This window comes from Eulemur rufifrons, chromosome 24 (assembly GCF_041146395.1).
Source record: "Eulemur rufifrons isolate Redbay chromosome 24, OSU_ERuf_1, whole genome shotgun sequence".
Taxonomy (NCBI): Eukaryota; Metazoa; Chordata; class Mammalia; order Primates; family Lemuridae; genus Eulemur; species Eulemur rufifrons.
In genome coordinates this window covers 18,866,225-18,888,561 of record NC_091006.1, presented here as the reverse complement: position 1 = coordinate 18,888,561, position 22,337 = coordinate 18,866,225, and the positions used below count along the sequence as shown (strand labels likewise).

The following is a 22,337-nucleotide window of genomic DNA, read 5'->3' as shown; positions in this document are numbered from 1 at the left end:
GCCAAATTCAGAGGATGGTACACAGTTCTTTCTGATGTATCATTAGTTTTAATTTTTAAAATTAAATTTTTTTTAATTATCAAAAAATAAACATACCACAAATCCTTGGGAATTTGGGAGTACAGCTTGGTCTCTGGAATCAGAGAACTAATCTTATTAAATTTGTGTACTATCTTCTATCTATTTTCTTTTCTTTTTTCTTTTTCTTTTTTTTTTTTTTTTTGAAACAGGGTCTCCCTCTGTCACACAGACTAGGGTGCAGCAGTGTGATCATAGCTCATTGTAACCTCAGACTTTTGAGCTCAAGCAATCCTCCTGGCTCCGGCCTCCTAAGTAGCTGGGACTATAGGTGTGTGCCACCACACCCAGCTAATTTTTAAATTTTTTATAGAGATGGGGTCTCACTGTTGCCCAGGCTGGTCTCAAACTCCTTGGCTCAAGCAATCCTCCTGCTTTGGCCTCTGAAAATGTTAGGATACAGGTGTGAGCCACAGTGCCTGGCCCATCTATTTTCTTGCTGTAAGCACAAGAGTATCTTGTAGAACTGTTATAGCCACTCCTCTGGTTCTCAAATGTTAAGTTAGAAATTATTTACTTCTCAAGAAAGAAATGGTAATGGAGCAGAAAGTGTTATGCAGCTATATATTCAGAAAATGAAACATATCTTTAAAAGTAAACCAAATAAGGAAGCCAAACACATTTTGAATTTTTTTGGTATATGAAATATTACAAGTACAGAATTTCTTTTTAGGGCCCCAGTGGTGATCTGTTATTAGTGGGAACATGCCACTTGTAAATCATCCTAATGAGTATATTCTTGCAAGTTACCTTGTAAGAATTTGTTAAAGCTTGTCCATGTTATTTTTAGAAGGTATTCAGGTTATGAAGTAAATTCAATACAATTTTGCAAATAGTATCACGCTGTACTTTTTAATGCATTCTTGTATTTTCAAATTAGTTTACTATTTTACTTAGCTCTTGTAAAATGTAAAGTAGGGTAAATTTACAGACCTTGTAGTGATTTCTTAGATAACACTTTTATTAAATTCATTGTACTTTGTTTGGAAATATCATAGATATGCCTGCTTCTGAGAGATTTTAAAGTTTTTCATGTTTTTACTTGTCTCTCAGAGCATGATTTCCACCCACAGTTTTGTATCCTTCCAAAATGTGATCTTAAGGTTAATTATGGTGTAACTTTTAAACATAATTTTAAACTTAAAGGAACATGTCAAAGAATCAATATTGAAAGGTCTTGGAATAGAAATCTCACATACAGTTCTTTGACATTTCAAAATTGCCTCTGCTTTCGTGTGTCCAGGGATGAACGCCCTGGTTCTAGAACGGTATTTCCTGTGTTTGAATTCTGGCTCTGCCTCTTATGAGTGCACAGGCTGATTGGTCCTCCCCGAGTTCTCAGTTTCCTTATCTGGAATGTGTGGTCAATGATAGGTACTTACTTTGTAAGGTTATTTTGAAGACTGGATGAACTAAACCTTGTAAAATATTTAGCAGAATACTTGGCACATGAGAAGTGCTCATATAATGTAATTGTTATTGTTAAGGAGACCATATTATGTTATTTAAGGAGTAAAGGATTTGTAAAAAGAAATAATAGTAACAGGAAGATAAAATTCCACAACCACTGCTTAATTTTGCTGGAGTTCAAGTTTTTAGGGTTCTCTGTGTAGCCCCAATCCAAGGTTTTGAATGGCATATTGTGGTAAGATTTCATGCAAAAAGAATTATTGGTGAAATATTTGTTGCCAAGGCAGTATCATTCTAAAAAGTTGCTTAATTTTATAATCAACAAAATTTGTAAGTATATTATCGTAGTATAATATTTTCGGTGCTTGCCTGAATTAATCGAAAATGTTTTCTAAAAATTCAATATTAATCCCTTTGCTCTGAGAATGGAAATAAAGTATAGATAATAAACTATAAATGAACTTGTCTTTGATCACTCCCCCTCCTCTTTTATTTTTAGTTATTGGTGGCAAGGAGAATTTTAGTTTCAGTTCTTTGTGAAAATAATTATAGATTCAGTTCTCTTGATGCTCTAAATTTAGGAAGCTAGTCGTTGGTAGTGAGTTTGGCAGCCAGTGCTTATTAATTTTGCATGTGACCTATTGCAAAACTTTTAGCTTAGTAGGTTTCTTCAGTTTTAAAGGACATATGAATTCAACTTTGTGGGATTGTGTGAGCCATGTACATATCAGTGTAATGTTCTAGTTTATGACATTTTCCCTAGTACAACCCCATGGAAGAATTAAAACCATCAAGTATTTTTTTTACAAAATGGATGTAGCTATTTTTAAAAGGAAACAGAAGAAAATGTTTTACGTCTGTTGGTTTTCATAATTGGTAAATGTCTTCATATGATCCTTGTGTTTGAAGAAAATAATTGTGCTTAATGTCTGTTTTCTGAATTGTAAGGCAAATTACTACATTCTACTTTATTCTCAGAAGAATAAAGCTTTTCATCTAATCCAATATTATCTTTTTTTTCTCATTTTCAGATTTTGGATGATGAAATCCAAGTAGACTTTTATGTAGCTGTTCCAGAAATAATGCCCGAGCTTAATCCATTGAAAAAGAAACTGAAAAAAAGATTTCCAAAGCATACTCGAAGTAAGAGAGAATTCTTTGTATTATTTCAATATACTATGAACAACTTTCATCTTAACTTTGTTCAGTTAGGAAACAAAGTTGTTAATATTTATGTAGAATAAATAGTATGTCTTGGTATTTGAGTTTTGTTTTATATGAGAACATGAGGATTTGATTTTTTTTTCCTTTGGCATTAATATTGGTAATCCAATATAATTTGAAAATGTAGTTACTTTATAATAATGGTTCTTTAAATTTAAATTATAGTCTAGCTCTAAATAAATACAATGTATTATCTCCTGGGTATGTTATCATCAGACTGTTATATTGACTTTTATACTTCTTTATCAATTAATATGTATGCTCATTTATTTAAGTATTCAACGTACATGTGAACGCTGACTGTGTGCATGGCTCTGCAGGTATTTTCCCTTAGGGAATTTTTCCATTATGGGTATTTTCCTTTAGGGAATTTTGCCATTATGGATATTTTCCCTTTAAGAAATCTCATAGAGCAATAAGATTGCTACATAAAGAGCCATGTTATAAAGTGTGAAATATTTTATAATAAATTCACAAGGTGCTATAAGTGTTCAGTGGAGGAGGAGTTTACATACAGGTGGGAAATCAGGGAAGGCATCATAAAGGAGGTGACACTAATTGGATGAATTGATTAACGGGAATATTATTTTGAGTACAAGAAATGTAGTAATCATTGGAGTAAGTCAGAAATTATAGGCCAAGTACAAAAAATATCAGTTAGTTCTCTTTGGCTGTAGGGAATGGCACCCCTATATTGAAATCGAAGAGGATAATGGAAAATGATGTTGGAAAGGTAGATCGATGCCATATTGAGAAGTACTTTGAAGGATGGGCTAATGAGCATGGACTTTTATTGTGTATTCAAAAGTAATCCCTTAGAAGTTTTTGAGGTGGAGAGTGACATAATCTGTTCTTTAGAGCTTTAATTTGGCAAGAGTTTGTAAGATGTATTGGCATGAATTGAATCTAGAGGCAGGGAGACCAGTTAGTGTGCAATTGCAAGAGACTAATAAAGGTCTTTATAATGAGACTGGAGTGAAGAAGACAAATGTCAAAGATACTAGGACTTTGCAACTAAATGTTTAGGAATGGTGAGGTTGAGGGGGAGAAAGGGAAGAATCAAATGATGCTGAGATTTTTAAGCCTAGGGACTTTTCCTATAAGCAATATCATTAATGGATACATTTGGGAAGAAAGACAAGTTCATTTGCCAACAGTTTTTTTTTTTAGGTAGTGCTAAATGTCTGGTGTAGATAGGTATTGTTTCAAATAAAATTTTGTAGTGTAAACAGAATAAATATTTAAAATTGTTTTAGTTGATTTGTCTTCAAATTTTAACTCTAGTTGAGCTAAAAAATCCTGCTAAAATTTTTCATCCATGCTAGCCACTAACACTTGTCTGAATTCTAAATCATGGTCTGTAATTTAAGCAAATTCGAATGGATTCTCCAGTTCTTTTGTTGTGCTTAGAGTTTTGTTTATTTTTGATAGCCTGTGGTAAATCACACATCTTTATTAACTATTGGACTGAGGTTTGACACTTTTTATTAGTGATTACCGTTACAGTAGTATCTTTTGTCATGGAATCATATTTATATTATTTCCTAGGTAAGACTTAAAACTGAACATTATTTTAAAAATTAAGCCAGAATTGCAGTTAAATTTGATGAAAATATTTCTCATAATTGTTTTTTGTTTCTAATTAAATTCAAGTTCAAATCAGAGCAAAACAAATAGTACTAAATATAGTCAAAACTGAAAGTGACTGTTTATCTAGGCTCCTTACTTTGCATGGTGAACTGATTTTTCACAGACTTTAATTTTGTCACCTTTGTTACTTTATTCATAGACAACTCTGTAAAACCCTATTTTTGGCTTCCATTTTCCTTTGCCTTGAGAATTTTTTTTTTATTACCATTGTCATTGCAAAATTTAGGACTATTGTTTTTTTGTTTTTAAGTAACATTTCTTTATTCCAAATAACAAAAGTTTCCTGTTAAAATGTTCATTTTTATTTGTGCGCTTCACTTTATTTCTGCTTTTGTAATGAATCACAACTTTGCATATCATGGTCAAAGTACCTAAGTATGCTTCCCCCGCATTTGCTCAACAAGGCACCTTGAAAAAACAGTTTTTTCCCTTCTCTAACATTTTCTTTTCACCCCCACACGATCTGTTTAACAGCACTGGCAAAACATTTATGTTCTTTAAACATGAAGACAAATGATTAACCTGTCAAAAATGTTAAAACAGAATACATCAGATGTGCATTAGAACAAATGAAGCTTGAATTATGCATTTTCAGAGCTCATTGGGATTCTTGTTTAAGAACGTTTGATTCCCCTTATATCCAACAAAAATCTTTAGGGTAAAATAGAAATTACATTTTGAGCAAGTGGATGAAATTAAAAAACAAACAAACAAGCCCCTGCAGCTGAGCTCATTAGTTTCCCGTTGTGTTTCGGTTTTACTAATGGGAGTGGGTGTGTGCACATTTTGCAGCATGTTTAACGCTGCAGTTTTATTGGGTTTAATTGCTTACGTAACTGTGGGCAAGTTCTCTATTTTTCAAATGCACATTTGGCTTGTTTTCTCAGTATTTCTTTTTTGTTTCATTAAAAAAAAATTTTTAAACTTGCTTTTTTAAATTTCTTGGAAGAAGAAAGTTTGCTTCATTTTGCTTATCATTTGGCTTTTTCCCCGCTCAATGTAAGTGCCCCTAAAATTCTTTTATCTTTAATATAGGTCAACTTTGTTGATTTTTAAAAAATTCTTATTCCTAATCTTATTTATCATTTACTAAACCAAAAATACTAATGCGAAAAATATCTTCACTTAATTGAATTAGTTTTCTGTTACATATATTAATTAAGCCATGGTAGGTACTGTGGCATATATGGAAACAGTTGAATTCTTTTAAACCATACCAAATTATTGGCAGGTAAATGGGAAAGAGACATCTTAGAAAAGTAGAATCATACTAACACGTATTCCTCTTTACATGTAGCTGTTAGAAATGAACACCAGTGCTCTAGTCAGAGTCTTGTCCAAAGGATATTCACATCTACTGAGCAGGACACTGCTTTCTGTAAGGAAGTTGGTTGTATCATTCGTGAGACTCATGGATGTCAAAATTTTTGAAATTTAATGTGGAGTATTTTTAACTCATAGTCATGTTACATTCAAGTATTGTTTGTATTATTGGAATGATCAGAGCTCTGGTTATATAAGGAAAAATACTAAAACAGAATTTTTGTAGGGTAATCAATTTAACATTAAAAAAAATCCCCCCCCCAATTATTAGTTTAAAAACTGTCCATATGTGAAAGACTTTATTAATGATTAGGTACTGTTGTAATTATCGTAGATCAATTATGGATATATTACAGCTGGCTCTATTATACTTTGTATCCCTTGCTTCAGCCTCCTTGCTCTTCACACACTAAGTGCCTCCACACATACACACACTAAGTGCTCTTCACACACACTAAGACCTCGTTAGGTCTCTGGACATTTGTCCTATACGTCTGTAGTGCTCTTTGCTTATTTGCCTTGCTCAGTTTCTCACTAAAATATCACCTAAACAGACCATCCATGACCATCCTATATAAAATATTAACTCCCACTTCCCATTATCACTAGATATCTCCTTATTATGCTTTTGTATTCTTTTTAAGACTTACCACTACCTTGTGTTTTTTTTATTTGTGGTTTGTGTTTAGGTCCTTTCATTAGAACAAGGTTCATTTTGTTTTGTCCACTGCTATATTCCCATTCCCATCCTATGCTACATATTTGTAATATGTCTTTATAAATATTTGTACAATGAACATTTAATACAGCATTCAGTTGTTAGGAGATATATAATTAAACAATGCAACTTAAAATGGACTGTTTATAATTTATAGATTTTTCTCAAATTAGAATATTGTATTTGTAGAAATCATTTACTACTTATGAAACCTTGGGTGTGATGGCTGTGAACAAGACAGACCAGGTCTTTGCTGTCATAGAACTAATAGTTTTGTTTTCCACAGCAGACAAACTGGTTTGACTTTAGCATTTAATTATGCTCAGATGTCTCTAGTTAAACAAACAAAAAGCAAACCACAGCCTCCCTCCGCCCCCAGCCATATTTAAGTCAACTATCCTTTCTAGCTATAATCTGAGTTCTTTCTGTTGTTTTATACCAAGTTTTTCAAATAAGTAGTCTTTGGTTATTGGCTAGCTCCATTTCCTTATGAAGCATTATTCTTTCTTACAGCCTTTTCTTACATAATTTAGCTAAAATGTTACTGTCAGTTGTAATCACAGGTCTTTCTTTTGCCAGATTCAAAATGTTTCTGGAAACTTTCTCTTACATTTACAATCCTAGCTCACCTCCTTTCTTTCTAACTATTCCTTGTCTTTCATGGTAAAAAAAAAAAAAGAGAAGGTACATCAGGGTGAAATACCTGATCATATAGTTTAGTGTAGGTTATGTTCATTATGGAAATTGAACAGAGAATTAGAGGAAGAGAAGGGGAAAGGAAGAAAGGAGAAAAATAGAAGAGCATATAACACAGAGGAAAGAGAAAGTAGTGAAAGAGAAGAACAATTTCATAGCAATAAGGAATAGCAAAGCCCTAGAAATAGCAGTGACAATTTAACATTTGGCTATATTGAAAAGCTGCATAGAATAGTGGTAAATATAGACTTCTCTCAGTCTTGACTTTATCATCTACCATGATGTTGAACATACTTTTTAACATTTTTGTGCCTCTGTTTATTCATCTACAAAATGGGTTTCATGATAATATCTATCCCATAGTGTTTTCGTGATAATGTGTGCAGAGCTTAGCACAAGCTGGGTATATAACAAGTACATAATATATGTGGGCCACTGTTATAATTGGCTCTCTACACTGCCTAAAGTAGCTGTTCTCTACATTACTTTAGGAGAACTTATTCTTTTTCATGTATTCATATATCATTTCTACCTTTATAATTCATTTATTGAACAAGCATATAATTATTAAATGCCTACTATGTGCAGGCCCTGCACTTAGTACTGAGGATTGAAAAGAAGATAAACATGGCCAGGCGCGGTGGCTCACGCCTGTGATCCTAGCACCTAGCACTCTGGGAGGCCGAGGCGGGCGGATCATTTGAGCTCAGGAGTTCGAGACCAGCCTGAGCAAGAGCAAGACCCCGTCTCTACTAAAAATAGAAAGAAATTAGCTGGACAACTAAAAATATATAGAAAAAATTAGCCGGGCATGGTGGTGCATGCCTGTAGTCCCAGCTACTCAGGAGGCTGAGGCAGGAGGATTGCTTGAGCCCAGGAGTTTGAGGTTGCTGTGAGCTAGGCTGACACCACAGCACTCTAGCCTGGGCAACAGAGTGAGATTCTGTGTCAAAAAAAAAAAAAAAAAAAAGGTAAACATCAAGAGAGGAGAAATATGAGAACAAACTGCTGCACTAAAATGCAGTAAGTGTATTAGTGGAAAATGTTTGAAGTACATAGAGGAATGAGGGACTACTTTGTAGAATCAGATTATATAAAGAAGATAGCTAGCAGTTCAGAGGTTAAGCAAGAATAAGCATTTGCTTTCCTCACATACATGGGGAGGACATTTCAGGCAGAGGAAATGACCTTTTATAATGCACAAAAGTATGAGAGAGTTATATTAAGGAAATTATAAGTAGCTTTCTGCCATGTGGTAGGTAAGTGTTATCAGATAGTAGTGGTCAATGGAGTTTGACAGTGATAGGCAGTGGGCCAGGTCACAGAGGGCTTTGTGTGCTACACCATGGAGATTAGATTTTATCCTCTGTGCAAATAGGAGCCATTGAAAACTTTTCCTCAGAAGAGTGATATAAAATATTTACTTACTAGAATGAGTATTTTGGGGACTGGGTAAGTGGTAAGATGTCCATATGAGGATCATGAAACTTTAAGAACAGTGACCAGTGAGGAGTCTGTTGCAATAGTCTAGATAAAAGGTGAATAAGGACAGCATCTGATGGTGGCAAGGAAGACAGAAGAGGAAGGCTGTGTGGGATACTGAAGATGTAGAATTAACAGGAGTTACTGATTTCATGTGGGGAATAAGGGAGAAGGAGGAATCTAGAATGATTCCGTAATTTTGGTCTTGAGTAGCCCAGTGAATATTATTAAAGCTAAATATACAAGAGGTTTGGGCATGACAATAATATTACAAGGGCCAGAGGAAGGGAGTAGATAGGCTGATACAACTTTATCATGTATTAACATGAAATAGTAACAGTATCAACATGAAGTAGGTTGTGATAAATCAATGTGCACATTGTAATCTCTACAGCAAGCAAAAAACACACACAAGAAATTATAACTTAAATCTGAGTAGAGTAATACAAATGATACACTGAAATTTTTTTGCTTAAAACAAAGTAAGTCTGTAAAGGAGGAACAAGAACAAACAAGATTAGACAAATAGAAAACATATACCAAAATGAAGACCTAAGTCTAGCCATATCAGTAGTTGTGTTAATTGGAAATGGACTACACACTCCAACCTAAAGGCAGGTTATCAGATGTATAAGATGACAGAAAAACAATCCATCTCTATGCTGTCTACAGGAGACCTACTTTATATTCAGACACACAAATAGGCTCAAAATAAAATGATGAGTAAGATATGCTATGAAAATAGTAAGCATTAGAGAGTTGAATTCCATATTAATATCAGACAAAATAGACTTTAAGGATTATTACTAGAGAAAAGATGGATATTCTATAATAATAATAGGTCACATTCATGTAAAAACAGAGCCTCAAAATACATGAAGCAAACATGGCAGAAATGAAAGAAATAGAGTGATCATCAAGTACAATTAGAGATTTTAATATTCTCAGTAACTGATAGAACACATAGACAGAAAATCAGTAAGGATATAAAACATTTGAGTGACACTCTCAACCGTCTTAGCCTAATTGATATTTATAGAACACTTCACCCAACAACAGCTAGTGTTGTTTGGTATTGCACATTCACCAGGGTAGTCCACTGGGCTGGGTTATAAGGCAAGTCTTTAATAAGTCTTAAATTTATTAATTTGAAAGAATTGAACTCAATACACAGTATGTTTTCTTTTTTTTTTTTTTTTTTTGTTGAGACAGAGTCTCACTTTGTTGCCCAGGCTAGAGTGAGTGCCGTGGCGTCAGCTTAGCTCACAGCAACCTCAGACTCCTCGGCTTAAAGCGATCCTACTGCCTCAGCCTCCCGAGTAGCTGGGACTACAAGCATGCGCCACCATGCCCGGCTAATTTTTTTTCTATATAGATTTTTAGTTGTCCATATAATGTCTTTCTATTTTTAGTAGAGACGGGGTCTCGCTCAGGCTGGTCTCGAACTCCTGACCTTGAGCGATCCACCCGCCTCCGCCTCCCAGAGTGCTAGGATTACAGGCGTGAGCCACCGCGCCCGGCCCACAGTATGTTTTCTAATCGTAACTGAGTTCAATTAGAAATTAGTAACCATGAAAAATCTCCAAATGCATTCAAATTAAACAACCTCCTATTAAGTAACTCATTGATCAAAGAAGAAATTAGAGAATGTCTTGCACTGAATGACAATGAAAACAACATACCAAAACTTGTTGAATGCAGCTGAAACAGTACTTAGAGTGACATTTGTAGCTTTAAAGGCTAAATTAGTTGTGTTTGAGGTGACATGTGCTTGTAGTCCCAGCTACTTGAGAGGCTAAGGTGGGAGGACCCTTTGGGGCTGAGAGTTGGATGCATCAGTGCATTATGATCATGCCTGTGAATAGCCACTGCCCTCCAGCCTAGGTAACGTAGCAAGACCCTGCCTCATAGATAGAAAGATAGATAGATAGATAGATAGATAGGAAGAATGGCTTTAAAATCATTGTTCTAAGGTTTTACCTTATGAACCTAGAAAAAAAGAAGCAAATTAAACCCAAGCCCAAAGAAGAAGGAAGAAAATATTAAAGATGAGAGTGGAAGTCACTGAAATAGAAAAAGGATAAGCAGTAGGGAAAAAAATCAATGAAAGCAAAACTCGTTCTTTAAAAGGATCAATAAAGTTGATAAAATTTTAGCTGGACTGATTTTTTTTTAAGGGAAGATAGATTATCAATGTCAGGAATGGAGTAATGGGAATGATAACCTGACTAAAGTAGGTATAAAAGAAAATGGAAGGAGGGGAAGTAGAGACAGAAAGGATAGACAGCTTGTCTTTGGAGACCTTATGCTCTTAAGCAGAGTGTTGGATGGTAATTGAAAGACAATGTGAAGTTTTTTGTTTTATTTCGAGAAGAGAGTTTTTATAGAAAGTTTGTAAGCTAATGAAGATTATCTAGGGAAGCAGGGAAAATGGACATTGTAGAGGAGAGAAGGGAGGAGCAGTTCAGTGCGCAAATGAAGAGAGATGGCCTTTGGCAGGAACACAGGCAGTTCATCTGTAGTAACAGAAAAGAAGGCAGTGTTGTGGGTATAGATTTAAGTAAGTCTCAGAATAATTCTTGAGCTCTTACTATGTATAAGGCACCATTCTTATGGAAACAAACTTTAAAAAGTATGTATTTAAATAAAGAAGTTCAGATAGAGATACAGATGGTTTAACCAAGTGTCTGTTTTTTGTATACTACTATTAGCATTTACTGTTTGCTAATACGCTGTTATACTGTTTAGTGCTGAGTTATATCAGACTGTGATACTGAAAAATACAGTAATTGTTCCGTTTGTATGTCCCTTATCTCCCAATTAGATTATAAATTCTTCATAGGTAGTTACTTTCATTTGCAGCTGAAGTGCTCCCGAGCCATACTGAACCACTGCTGAGATAATCCCTCGGAAGTAACGCATGCTGAGGGTATGCTGTGCTCTCTGTGTAATGAGTTCCTCGCATTGACTCATCCAGGGAAGACTTGCAAGAGGCACAGAGGGAGTGGTGTCTTTTTAGTGACACATTCTTCATTGTATTTCTTCTTACCCTTCAAATACTTCACATTTTCTATGCATAGAATTAAAAGTTTTCAAATTAAGTTATGGTATGGTAGCGTATTTTTAAAATATGTACTTTTGTGTATTAAATTTGTGTTAAAGTGATAATGACTAAATCTTAGGAGGATATAGTTTAATTTTGGAGTCTCCTGTATGTTCTTTTGAAATTCTTAATTTTTAGTATCATTGCGTTTTTCTCCTTACTATATTTGGTTGCATCTCTTTTTCCATCCTAATAGAGGACAAAGTGACATTAGAATCCAATAAATTAAGTTTCAGTTTTTAATTCTTTTCTCATGCCAGTTTCTATAACCATTGTGTAGCAGTAAGCTACTTCAAACTGTGTCATTCATTATGATATTGTTTCTACTGCTAAATCTTACTGCTATCTAGCTCTTTCATTTCTTTTTTTTTTTTTTTTTTGTTGAGACAGAGTCTCACTTTGTTGCCCAGGCTAGAGTGAGTGCCGTGGCGTCAGCTTAGCTCACAGCAACCTCAAACTCCTCGGCTTAAGCGATCCTACTGCCTCAGCCTCCCGAGTAGCTGGGACTACAGGCATGTGCCACTATGCCCGGCTAATTTTTTCTATATAGATTTTTAGTTGTCCATATAATGTCTTTCTATTTTTAGTAGAGACGGGGTCTCGCTCAGGCTGGTCTCGAACTCCTGACCTTGAGCGATCCACCCGCTCCATCCTAGCCTCCCAGAGTGCTAGGATTACAGGCGTGAGCCACCGCGCCCGGCCTGCTCTTTCATTTCTTTATGGTAAAGGAGGTCAGGTATATTCTGTGCAAGGTAGGTAAAAGTTCTTAAGTCTCTGGACTATACTGTTAGCTTTTGTCATAGATTATTTTATAGATTTTAATATGTCAAATGTGTTTTTAAAGTATGTTAGGTATCACCATTGCATATACTTATTTATTAGTTATCTGTAATAGTACAACAATATTACTACAAATTTAGTGGCTTAAAACAGCACACATTTATTATCTCACCATTTCTGTGTGTCAGGAATATATGTTAGCTGAGCTGGGTGCTCTGCTTAAGGGTCTCACAAAGTTCGAATCAATGTGTTGGTTGGGGCTCTGGTCTCATCTGAGACATGACTGGGGATGGTTCTGCTTCCAGACCCAAATGGTTGTTGGCAGTATTCAGTTCCTTGTAGGCTGCTAGACTACGGGCTTCTGTTTTTTTTCTTGCTGACTATCAGCCTCAGGCTGTTTTCAGCTTCTTGCCCTATGGCCCTCTGTATGGCAGCCCACAACATTGTAGCTTGTCTCTTTAAAGCCAATAAGGGATAGTCTCCTCCAAGACAGGCATTATAGTTGTATATAATGTAATCATATACAGATAATCATTCTGTTTCTTGGTTAGAAGCAGTTGCAGGTGTTATCCACACTCAATGGAGGGGATCGTACAAGAGCATGAACACCAGGAAATGGGGATTTTTAGGGGGCTACCCTAAAGTCTATCTGCCACAACTTATTTGCTGTATTTTCACATGGGATACATGTTTATCTTATTCCACAATTTCTGCTACTTATTTAGATACAGTGCTAATTTTGAATTTTTTGTTTTTCTAACCAGATTCCATTGGCCGTGACATCCCCAAAATGCTTGAACTATTTAAAAATGGACATGAAATTCAGGTAGATGAAGAAAGGGAGAACTTTCTCGGGACAAGGATAGCAACAGTAAGTTATGATGGGAGTTATCAAATAACCCTCTTTTTTCTTTTTTGTTAAAGTAATTCATTAATAATTTATAATATTATAATATGCCAGTCATTTGAACTTGTCCTTGGAGCTAGCATTAGGAGTGGCACTAAATATACACATAATTTTTTTTTTTTTTAATTTTTTGTAGATATAGGGTCTTGCTATCTCGCTCAGGCTAGTCTCAAACTCCTGGCCTTAAGCAATTCTCCTGCTTTGGCTTATCAAAGTGCTAGGATTATAGGCGTGAGTCACCATGCCCAGCCAATTTTTTTATTGTGTAGATTGAACTCACAAATTTTTATGGCACTTGAGAATTCCTAACAGAGTTATGTGTTACCCACTGACATTTACTTGTACTTTGCCTTATTTATCTATTTTGTGTATGTATTTTTTGTTCTCTAAAATTTTTTGCTTATACTTTAGTGGAATTGAATAACTTCCTTTATTTTAATGAATTGTGTCTGATTATCCCTGTGTTTTGAAAATTATTTGCTTTTAGAAGATGCAAAGCCATTTTTAGGACACTAATATAGATGTCTGATTTATAGGACTGTGTTTTTAAATATATAGTCATTAGAAACATTAAAGTTAGGCCGGGCGCGGTGGCTCACGCCTGTAATCCTAGCACTCTGGGAGGCCGAGGCGGGTGGATTGCTCAAGGTCAGGAGTTCGAGACCAGCCTGAGCGAGACCCCGTCTCTACTAAAAATAGAAAGACATTATATGGACACCTAAAAATCTATATAGAAAAAATTAGCCGGGCATAGTGGCGCGTGCCTGTAGTCCCAGCTACTCGGGAGGCTGAGGCAGTAGGATCGCTTAAGCCCAGGAGTTTGAGGTTGCTGTGAGCTAAGCAGACGCCACGGCACTCACTCTAGCCTGGGCAACAAAGTGAGACTCTGTCTCAACAAAAAAAAAAAAAAAAAAAAAAAAAAACATTAAAGTTATTTATACTAAAGAATCTCTGAAGTGCCTGTTTAACATATGTAATTTTTTCCTGTTCAGTAACTATAAGAATAAGAGTAACGTTGATAGCAAAATTTAAGCAGTGCCTACCTAGTGTCAGGTGCTATTCTAAATACTTTTCATATATTTTTTTAATCTTCAACCCTATGAGAGGTAAAATTATCACCCCCATTTTACAGAGAAGTTAAATAGCTTTTCTGAGGTCTCACAGCTACTATAAGGCAGAATAGATATTTGAACCTTGGCAGTTTCCTCAGGAGTCCAGGCTCTTTGCCCCTATACCATCTTGCTTATGTCTGGAATTATTTGAATAGCAGTTATTCAATAATCAAATAATCCTCTTTGTCTTCCCATCTTACTTTTAAAAGGAATTCTGCATCATAGCGAACAGCTAGTAGTTCAAGCTCATTGAGCTGTGTCCACTGTAGATCATCAAAAATGTACAAAAGTATGCAACTAGGTGTTTTTTGCTTTGGAGACAGGGTCTTGCTGTGTTGTCCAGGCTGGCTTTGAACTCCTCCTGCCTCAGCCTCCTGAATAGCAGGGACTGCAGGTATACATCACCACACCTGGCTTCTCAGCTAGTTTTATGATAGAAAAACTTGCTTTTAGACAGGGAACAAAACAAGTTTAATCCAGTCAGAGATCGGGGTATCCCATTAATCTAGAATATATAAAAATTTTAAAACTCCATAATAAAACTACCCAGTTTAAAAATCGGCAAAAGATTTGAACACATTTCACCAAAAAGATATACAGATGACAAACATATGAGAAGGTGCCCATTATCTTTAGTTGTTAGGAAATGTAGATGAAAACCATAATGAGCTATCACTACACATCTATTGGAATGAATAAAATTAAAAAGACTGGCCATAAAGTGTTGTGAGGATGTGGAGGGAATGGAACACTACTCATAGTGTTTATGAGCATGTTAAGTGATGCAACCGCCATGGCAAACAATTTGGCAGTTTCTTAAATTGAGTATCCACCTACTGTAATATGATCCTGCTATTCCACTTTTAGATAATTTACCCAGGAGAAATAAAAACATATGGCTATACAAAGATTTTGTAAACAAGTGTTCATATGAGATTTATTTGTAATAGCCAAAAACTGGAAAAATTCCAAATGTTCATCACAGATGAATGTATAAATAAAAATACTCTTTAGTGCTCAAAACTCTTGATACATACAATATTGATGGATTTCAACATAATTATGCTGAGTGAAAGAAGTTGGAAAAAAGGAGTACATCTTGTATGATTCTGTTGATGTACAATTCTGACAAATGTGAAGTAATGTATAGTGACAGAAAGCATGGCCGGGCGTGGTGGCTCACGCCTGTAATCCTAGCACTCTGGGAGGCCGAGGCGGGTGGATCGCTCGAGGTCAGGAGTTCGAGACTAGCCTGAGCAAGAGCGAGACCCCGTCTCTACTAAAAAATAGAAAGAAATTATATGGACAACTAAAAATATATATAGAAAAAATGAGCCGGGCATGGTGGCGCATGCCTGTAGTCCCAGCTACTCGGGAGGCTGAGGCAGAAGGATTGCTTGAGCCCAGGAGTTTGAGGTTGCTGTGAGCTAGGCTGACGCCATGGCACTCACTCTAGCCCGGGCAACAGAGCAAGACTCTGTCTCAAAAAAAAAAAAAAAAAAAAAAAAGAAAGCAGACCCAGTCAGTGGTTTCCTTGGAGACAAAAGTGTATGGGGAGGGGCAGGAAGGAGGAATTTCAAAGGGGCATGATAAATTTTGGGAGTAATTGATATGTTTGTTATCCTGACCTGGTGATGATTTCATGAGTATATACATAGGTCAAAGCTTAATAAATTGTCTACTTTTAAGAACATGCTGCATACCCAATGCAATACTATTTAGCAATAAAAAAGTAATAAACTACAGTTAAAGGCAACATAATGAACCTCGAAAACATTATACTCAGGGAAAGAAGCCAGACACAGAACCAACATAGTATATGAGACCATTTATATGAAATATCCAGTACAGACATTGAATGTGGCCTGCAAAGCCTAAAATGTTTACTGTCTAGCTTTTTTCAGGAAAGGTTTGCTGACTCCTGGTCTAGAAAAATACTTTTTGGGAGAGTGAAATGGATTAGTTTTATGTTTCTAACTGCACCGGAGAGATTGTCTCACTTTAGTTAAATCATCTTGATGTCCCTTGTTATGTTTCTGCAAACGATCTGCACTCAAGATCTGATTCTAATATTGATGTAATATGAAATTGATCTTGAGTAGTTTAAACTAGTTTTCCTTCTGTGTCAAAGTGGTAAATACAATCAGTTGAATGATCTTTCTTAAGGTGAGTATCTTTCTCGAGTATTAGTACTTAGCCATCAATGCCTTTGTAGATCAGCACTCTGTATACTTGTGCTCTTATAGCCAGCCATGCTCTAACCTTTGTTAGCAGTACTTGCAGGTAAATTAGTTTCATTCTTAATCTTTCCTACCATTTGTAGGTATAACTTACATATTCATGAAATTGGTTATTATATGTTATCAAGTCAAATGCTCATATTAGTGAAAATGTCACTCAAATGATATGTTGGACATCATGAACATAGGACAAATTATTGGAATATTTTATTTTTTAATCAATTATATTGCTATCATGTAGTCACCATTTATTTTCTCGCTCGGCATGAAGCATAATTGGTTGGGATAAAAGTAAGTTGCTAAGCGATTAGATTTAAGGGAAAGGTTTTAAAGCATAAAACTAAAAATAAAGGGCTACAGAGGAGAAAAAGTACACATGTTCAACTTTTTTCCCCCAATGGCTCTTTCCATAAAATAGAAATGAAACTAAAGTTGAGATATATGTATGTAGGTGGCCAGTGTTAATATTCTAAATAGCAGTTTAATTTCAGATGGTAATTAACTAATTTTAAAAGGATTTATCTGAGTTTATAATATAGAAAACAATATGATAGTCACAATTCTATTCAGACAATTCTCTTGACATTTAAGAATTTTCAAATTAATATATGCACATGGTTTAATTCAAATAGTTCACAAAAGCATATAAGGAGACACTGAAGCCCTCTTCCCTGCAATTGTTTTCTTGTGGGACTTCTATTAATAGTTTTAGTTTTGTCCTTCCAGAAATGTTAAAGCATAAACAAACAAACACCCTTACAAAATTCATTTTGTACAGGATATATCACATATAATGTTCTGTAACTTTCTTTTCCATTGATAAAACTGTAGCATGGATGTCTTTAAAGATGCAAAGAGATCTGTCATGTTCTTTTTCATATGTCTGCATAGAATTGTTTTCCATTATATATCATAATCAGTTCCCTATTTATGGACCTTTATTGTGTCCAGTTTTTTGCTATTACAAATGATACTTTAGTGAAATTCTTACAAATAAATATTGCCAAAATTGCCCAAGTATCTCCATAAAGTAAATTTCCAGAAATAGAATATATGTTGAAAATTTTATTATAAATATTCCCAAGTTACTTTCTAAAATGTTTACACTAACTTATAATTCATCCAACAGTATGTTAAAGTGCCTGTTTCTCTACACCCTTACCAGCATTGAGTTATTATCAAACCTAAACATTTTTGTCAGTTTGATAGGTGATATAAATAATATACAAGATGATGAATGGACTATCACACATAAAGTAGCTGTTGATTCAGCTGTTTTATAGGGACCAAATCACAGTGACTTAGTCATGCTAGAAAGTTAATTTTCTCCCAAGTTTGATCTGGTTTTCAGCTCAGGGCTTCGTTGCTCCACAGGAGTCCACGTTTATCCAGGGATGAAGGTTCCTTCCCTTTTTTTTTTTTTTTTGCTATCTCCTTGAGGTCTTCTGTGTGGTTGAAGCTTACCGACAACCATGTCTGACTTGTAGCCCGAGTGAAGGAGGCAAGAGGAGGTAGAGAACAAGCAGCTTTCTTGCAAGCATGTAAGCCATTGCCCTCATCAGTTTTGTCCCCATCCCTTGGGTTCAGAGCTTAGTCACATGGCTTAGAGCTCAAGGTCTGTGTTATATTAGCATCTAGCTGTATGGCCATGTACCCAGCTAAAACTTTGATTAGTTAAAAGAAGAGGGGGTAGATTTGAGGAGACAATTAGGATTTTAACACAGCTGGGAGGAACCACGACACCTAAAAGAATAAGAAAGTAGAAGGCAAGAATTTTTGTTCATTGTGTTTATTGCTGTATCCCCAAGTCTTGTAAGAATGCCTGGCAAATAGTAGGTACTCAGTAAGTAATTGTTGAATGAACGTACGTGTGTATGAATAAACAAAATCTGCCAATTGAAGATGTTAAAAATTATTAAAAGACATTTCAAATTATATAGTCAATCAATGGAAAAATGCTTTATTTTATAAAAATTTGATTTATGCTAAAACTTTTCAAAATGGAGTAATACTGCAAATGAAATATTGCTAGGAGTTTCACAAAATGAGAGTTAGAATTAAAAATCCTGTCCTCTATTATAGAAATGCTTAGTTAGGTTTATATTTTGATGTTATTCAAAACAATTAAACTGTATCCAGATATTATGGCATAAGCCTGTCAGAATAGAGACTTTGAAGTAATTTTCAAAGGGTGCCTATTAGTATTTTATAACATACCACAAATCCATTTTATGTTAGCTGTGAGGCCCTCAGAACTTGCTTTGTTTTTTCTCACTGATAGATTCCTTGTGTGATTTAAGATACTTGGCTTTCAGGCTGCTTTTCCAGAACACTCCTAAATGTAATTGAAGGCCACTTGCATTGTTGATTGGCTTTCTTCACTTGTCCTTCATTATAAGGTAAAAGTTCTTTCTAATTTTCTATTAATGTTGCCTATTCCATTTTACAGAGGCACACATAAATACCTTAATATTTGTCAAAAACAAATGCTCTCTCTTTCATTTTTCATGGTGACTGCCTCACATATTTCAAAAACACACACATGTGATAGTATTGTAGTGAGGTTTCTTTCATTTGCTGAAAGTGGTGGAGGTCAAGGAGTAGAACTTTTCACCAAGGAGGAGCTATAAAATATGTTACTTTAGGACTTGTGGTAAGAAGTAATTATGCACAAGAGAGGGCATGACTTAAATTTAATTTAAAGACAAATTTGGAATGTGCTTATTTGGTATGTTTAACCTATCATAGTATTTAATGCCATAATAAATTATATGACTGTCGTGATCTATTATATATACTCAAGAGCCTATAAAATGAAACCCATGTTTCTGTGTATATGTTTTCAAGTAACAACTAGCTACTTTTATGGCTGAATACAGTTGAGTAGAATCTCACAAATGTAGAAGTACTTGATATAGTTTTCATGGATTTAGACTTTGATTTTCAAATCAATTCTAAATAAAAAATCTTTTGAGGTTAATAAAGTTAGATAAAAGTTCAGGATAAGAAGATAATGCACACTGGACCTTTTAAAAAATGCAGTGTACTATGAAAGCTACTTAAGTTTTCAACCATTTTTTTACAATTTTGGTCCCTTTTCAAGTGCTTTGCTGTCAGTGCGGCAACTTGGTAGAATTTGCCACACCTTGTAAAAAATGTTTGGCCTTTCGAAGAATGTTTAGTGAAGGGCTGCTATATTTCCAGTCAGTTTCTGTTTTAATTTTCATTTCAAAGTAATTCTTTTCAAGTATACATGTGCACACAAGTAAAGCTTTTTAAAATGGCTTTTTACATAATATTTTCTGAAAAAAAATCATAAAATCAGGAATTTGTTATTTTATCTTCATTTTATCTTAGAACATTGGGAGCTCCTTTGGTTCATAGCACTTTTCAAAAGAAAATCTAAAGAGAAATTAACCCATATTCATAACATTTCAGGTAAGGAAGTAAAGAAATGAAACATCATGCATTTTCTTAGAATCTCTTGCTTCATAAAGCCCTAACTCTAATTAAGCTTCTTCCCTAAAAAGGAAAAATAGCTGAGGAGAGAGAATATAGGCACCTGGCTGTGGGATCACCTGAGGTTTGATTCTTGAGCGGCAAAAGTTCAAATGCAAACAGAAAGTCTGGCTTCTGCTAAATATTAATAGCACATACATTTATTATGTCCAGAACAAACTTACTTCCATGTTATTTTGCTTTCATTCTCTCTGTAGTACACCCTTCTTTTTTCCATTCATCCTTTGACTTAGTAATTCAGCATATCACACCAAATCTAGTAAAAGTAAAAAAATCTTTTTGCTGGTCTTACGTGGGCTGGCACCTCCTTTAGTACTGTGTACCTTTCGTACTATTCTATCACAAAGTACACGCATACACACATCCTGAATGCCTACTGTGTGACAAAAACTGTTCTTACTGTGGGGATGTATTGTGAATAAAACCCAAATTGTCCTCAAATAGCTTACTTTCTAGTTGGGAGGATAGATAATATACAAATAAATATGTATGTACTTTGGTAAGGGGACAGAGTGATGGTTGAGTGTGTGTACGTGTGGCTATTTTAGATGGGTTGGTCAGGGAAGGCCTGAGGTGACACTTGAATAGAGATTGAATGAAGTAAGAGAACAAGTTGTGAAGATATCTGGGAGAAAAGTATACTTGGGCGAGGGCGCAGCAAGCAAGTACAAAGGAAGAAAAGGGCTTGAGATTTTATAGGAACAAGAGGTATTTTTCTCTTCTGAGTTAGAAAAGGCTAAAATATCTTTGAAGAAATACATGTTGAAAAAGTTCCGAGAAAAGTATTAAATGCACAAAGGAAACTATTCTGATACAGGAGAACATAGAATTATATATTTTATTTTGACAGTACATTCCTGAGTAGTTGTACATTATAACAATCTTGACTTGATTTTATTTAAATAGAAAATCCTTTTGTGCAGAGGTTTTTAACATCAGAAAACCCTTATGAGGCTAACAATGGACTTCAAGATTTTGTGAACTTCCAGAAATTGTATGCAGAGTATTATGTGTATATGCACACATACATTTATTCTTGGGTGAGTGGTTGTATTTTTCGTCAGGGATTCATGATCATTCATTCATTCAGCAAATATTGAGTACTTACTATATGCCAGGCACTGCTTTAGGTAATAGGGATATCTCCGTCAACAAAGTAGACAACAGTTCCTGCCTTTGTGGGATAGACGTGTGGGTGGTGCACAGAATAGATAAACAAGAAGACTGAATATCTGGAGATAGAAGAAAACAATATAAAGTTAAAAAATGTGTTTCAGATAGAAATGCTAAGTTGAAAAAAAAATGTTAGAAGAAGGGAGTGCACATAAGTAGCAGAGCTAGAATGTTAAAATTTTAGATAAGGGTATCTCATGTGGGCTTCTCTGAAAATGTGACTTTGGAATCATGATCCAGAGAAAGTGACTGAAGGAAGAACATTACAAGCAGAAGGAACAGCAGATGCAAAGCCCCTCAAGAGTGTATCTGGCATGTTTGAGGACTACTACAGGCAGTGTGGCTAGAGCAGAGAAACAGAGAGAAATTGATGATTAGGTCATGGTAAGGATATTGTCTTTTACTCAGAGTGAGATGCAAAGCCTTGGGGGGATTTGAGCAGAGCAGTAACTCAATCTAACTTTACTTCTTAAACGGCTCACTCTCACTGCTGTATTCAGAGTACACCTAAGAGAGCATGGGCAGAAGCAGAGAGTCCAATTAAAAGTCTTTTGCAATAATTCTGGCTGGAGATGAGGGTGGCTTGGATCCAGGTATTATTAATAACAGGGGAAATGATAAGAATGGTTTGATTCTGGAACTATTTTAAAGGTGCAGTGTATGGAATATACTGACTATTGGATAGAAGATGTGGTAGAGGAGTGAAGAGTGGTTGCAAGGTTTTTTTGCCAAAGACACTGGAATAATGAACGCCACCTACTAATAGGGAAGATTACAAAGAGGGGTAGAGTGGAGGGGAAGGGTTATGATCAGAGGTTTAGATTTGGACAAGTTTGAGATGTCTTTTAGACATCCAAATGGAACTGTCAAGTAGGTAGTTGGATATTCAAGTCTGAGGTCAGAGAAAAGGGTAGGGATGGAG

General features: G+C 35.2%; 1 protein-coding gene across 1 annotated transcript in view; it reads left to right on the top strand.

The window, feature by feature from the left end:
- Positions 1 to 22,337, top strand: part of MRPL1 (mitochondrial ribosomal protein L1) — a 56,717-nt gene that overhangs the window by 20,908 nt on the left and 13,472 nt on the right. The window contains exons 6-7 of the mRNA XM_069457543.1: positions 2,520 to 2,631; positions 13,229 to 13,335. Coding sequence (XP_069313644.1) covers positions 2,520 to 2,631; positions 13,229 to 13,335 — 219 coding nt within the window. The remainder of the gene's footprint in view (positions 1 to 2,519; positions 2,632 to 13,228; positions 13,336 to 22,337) is intronic.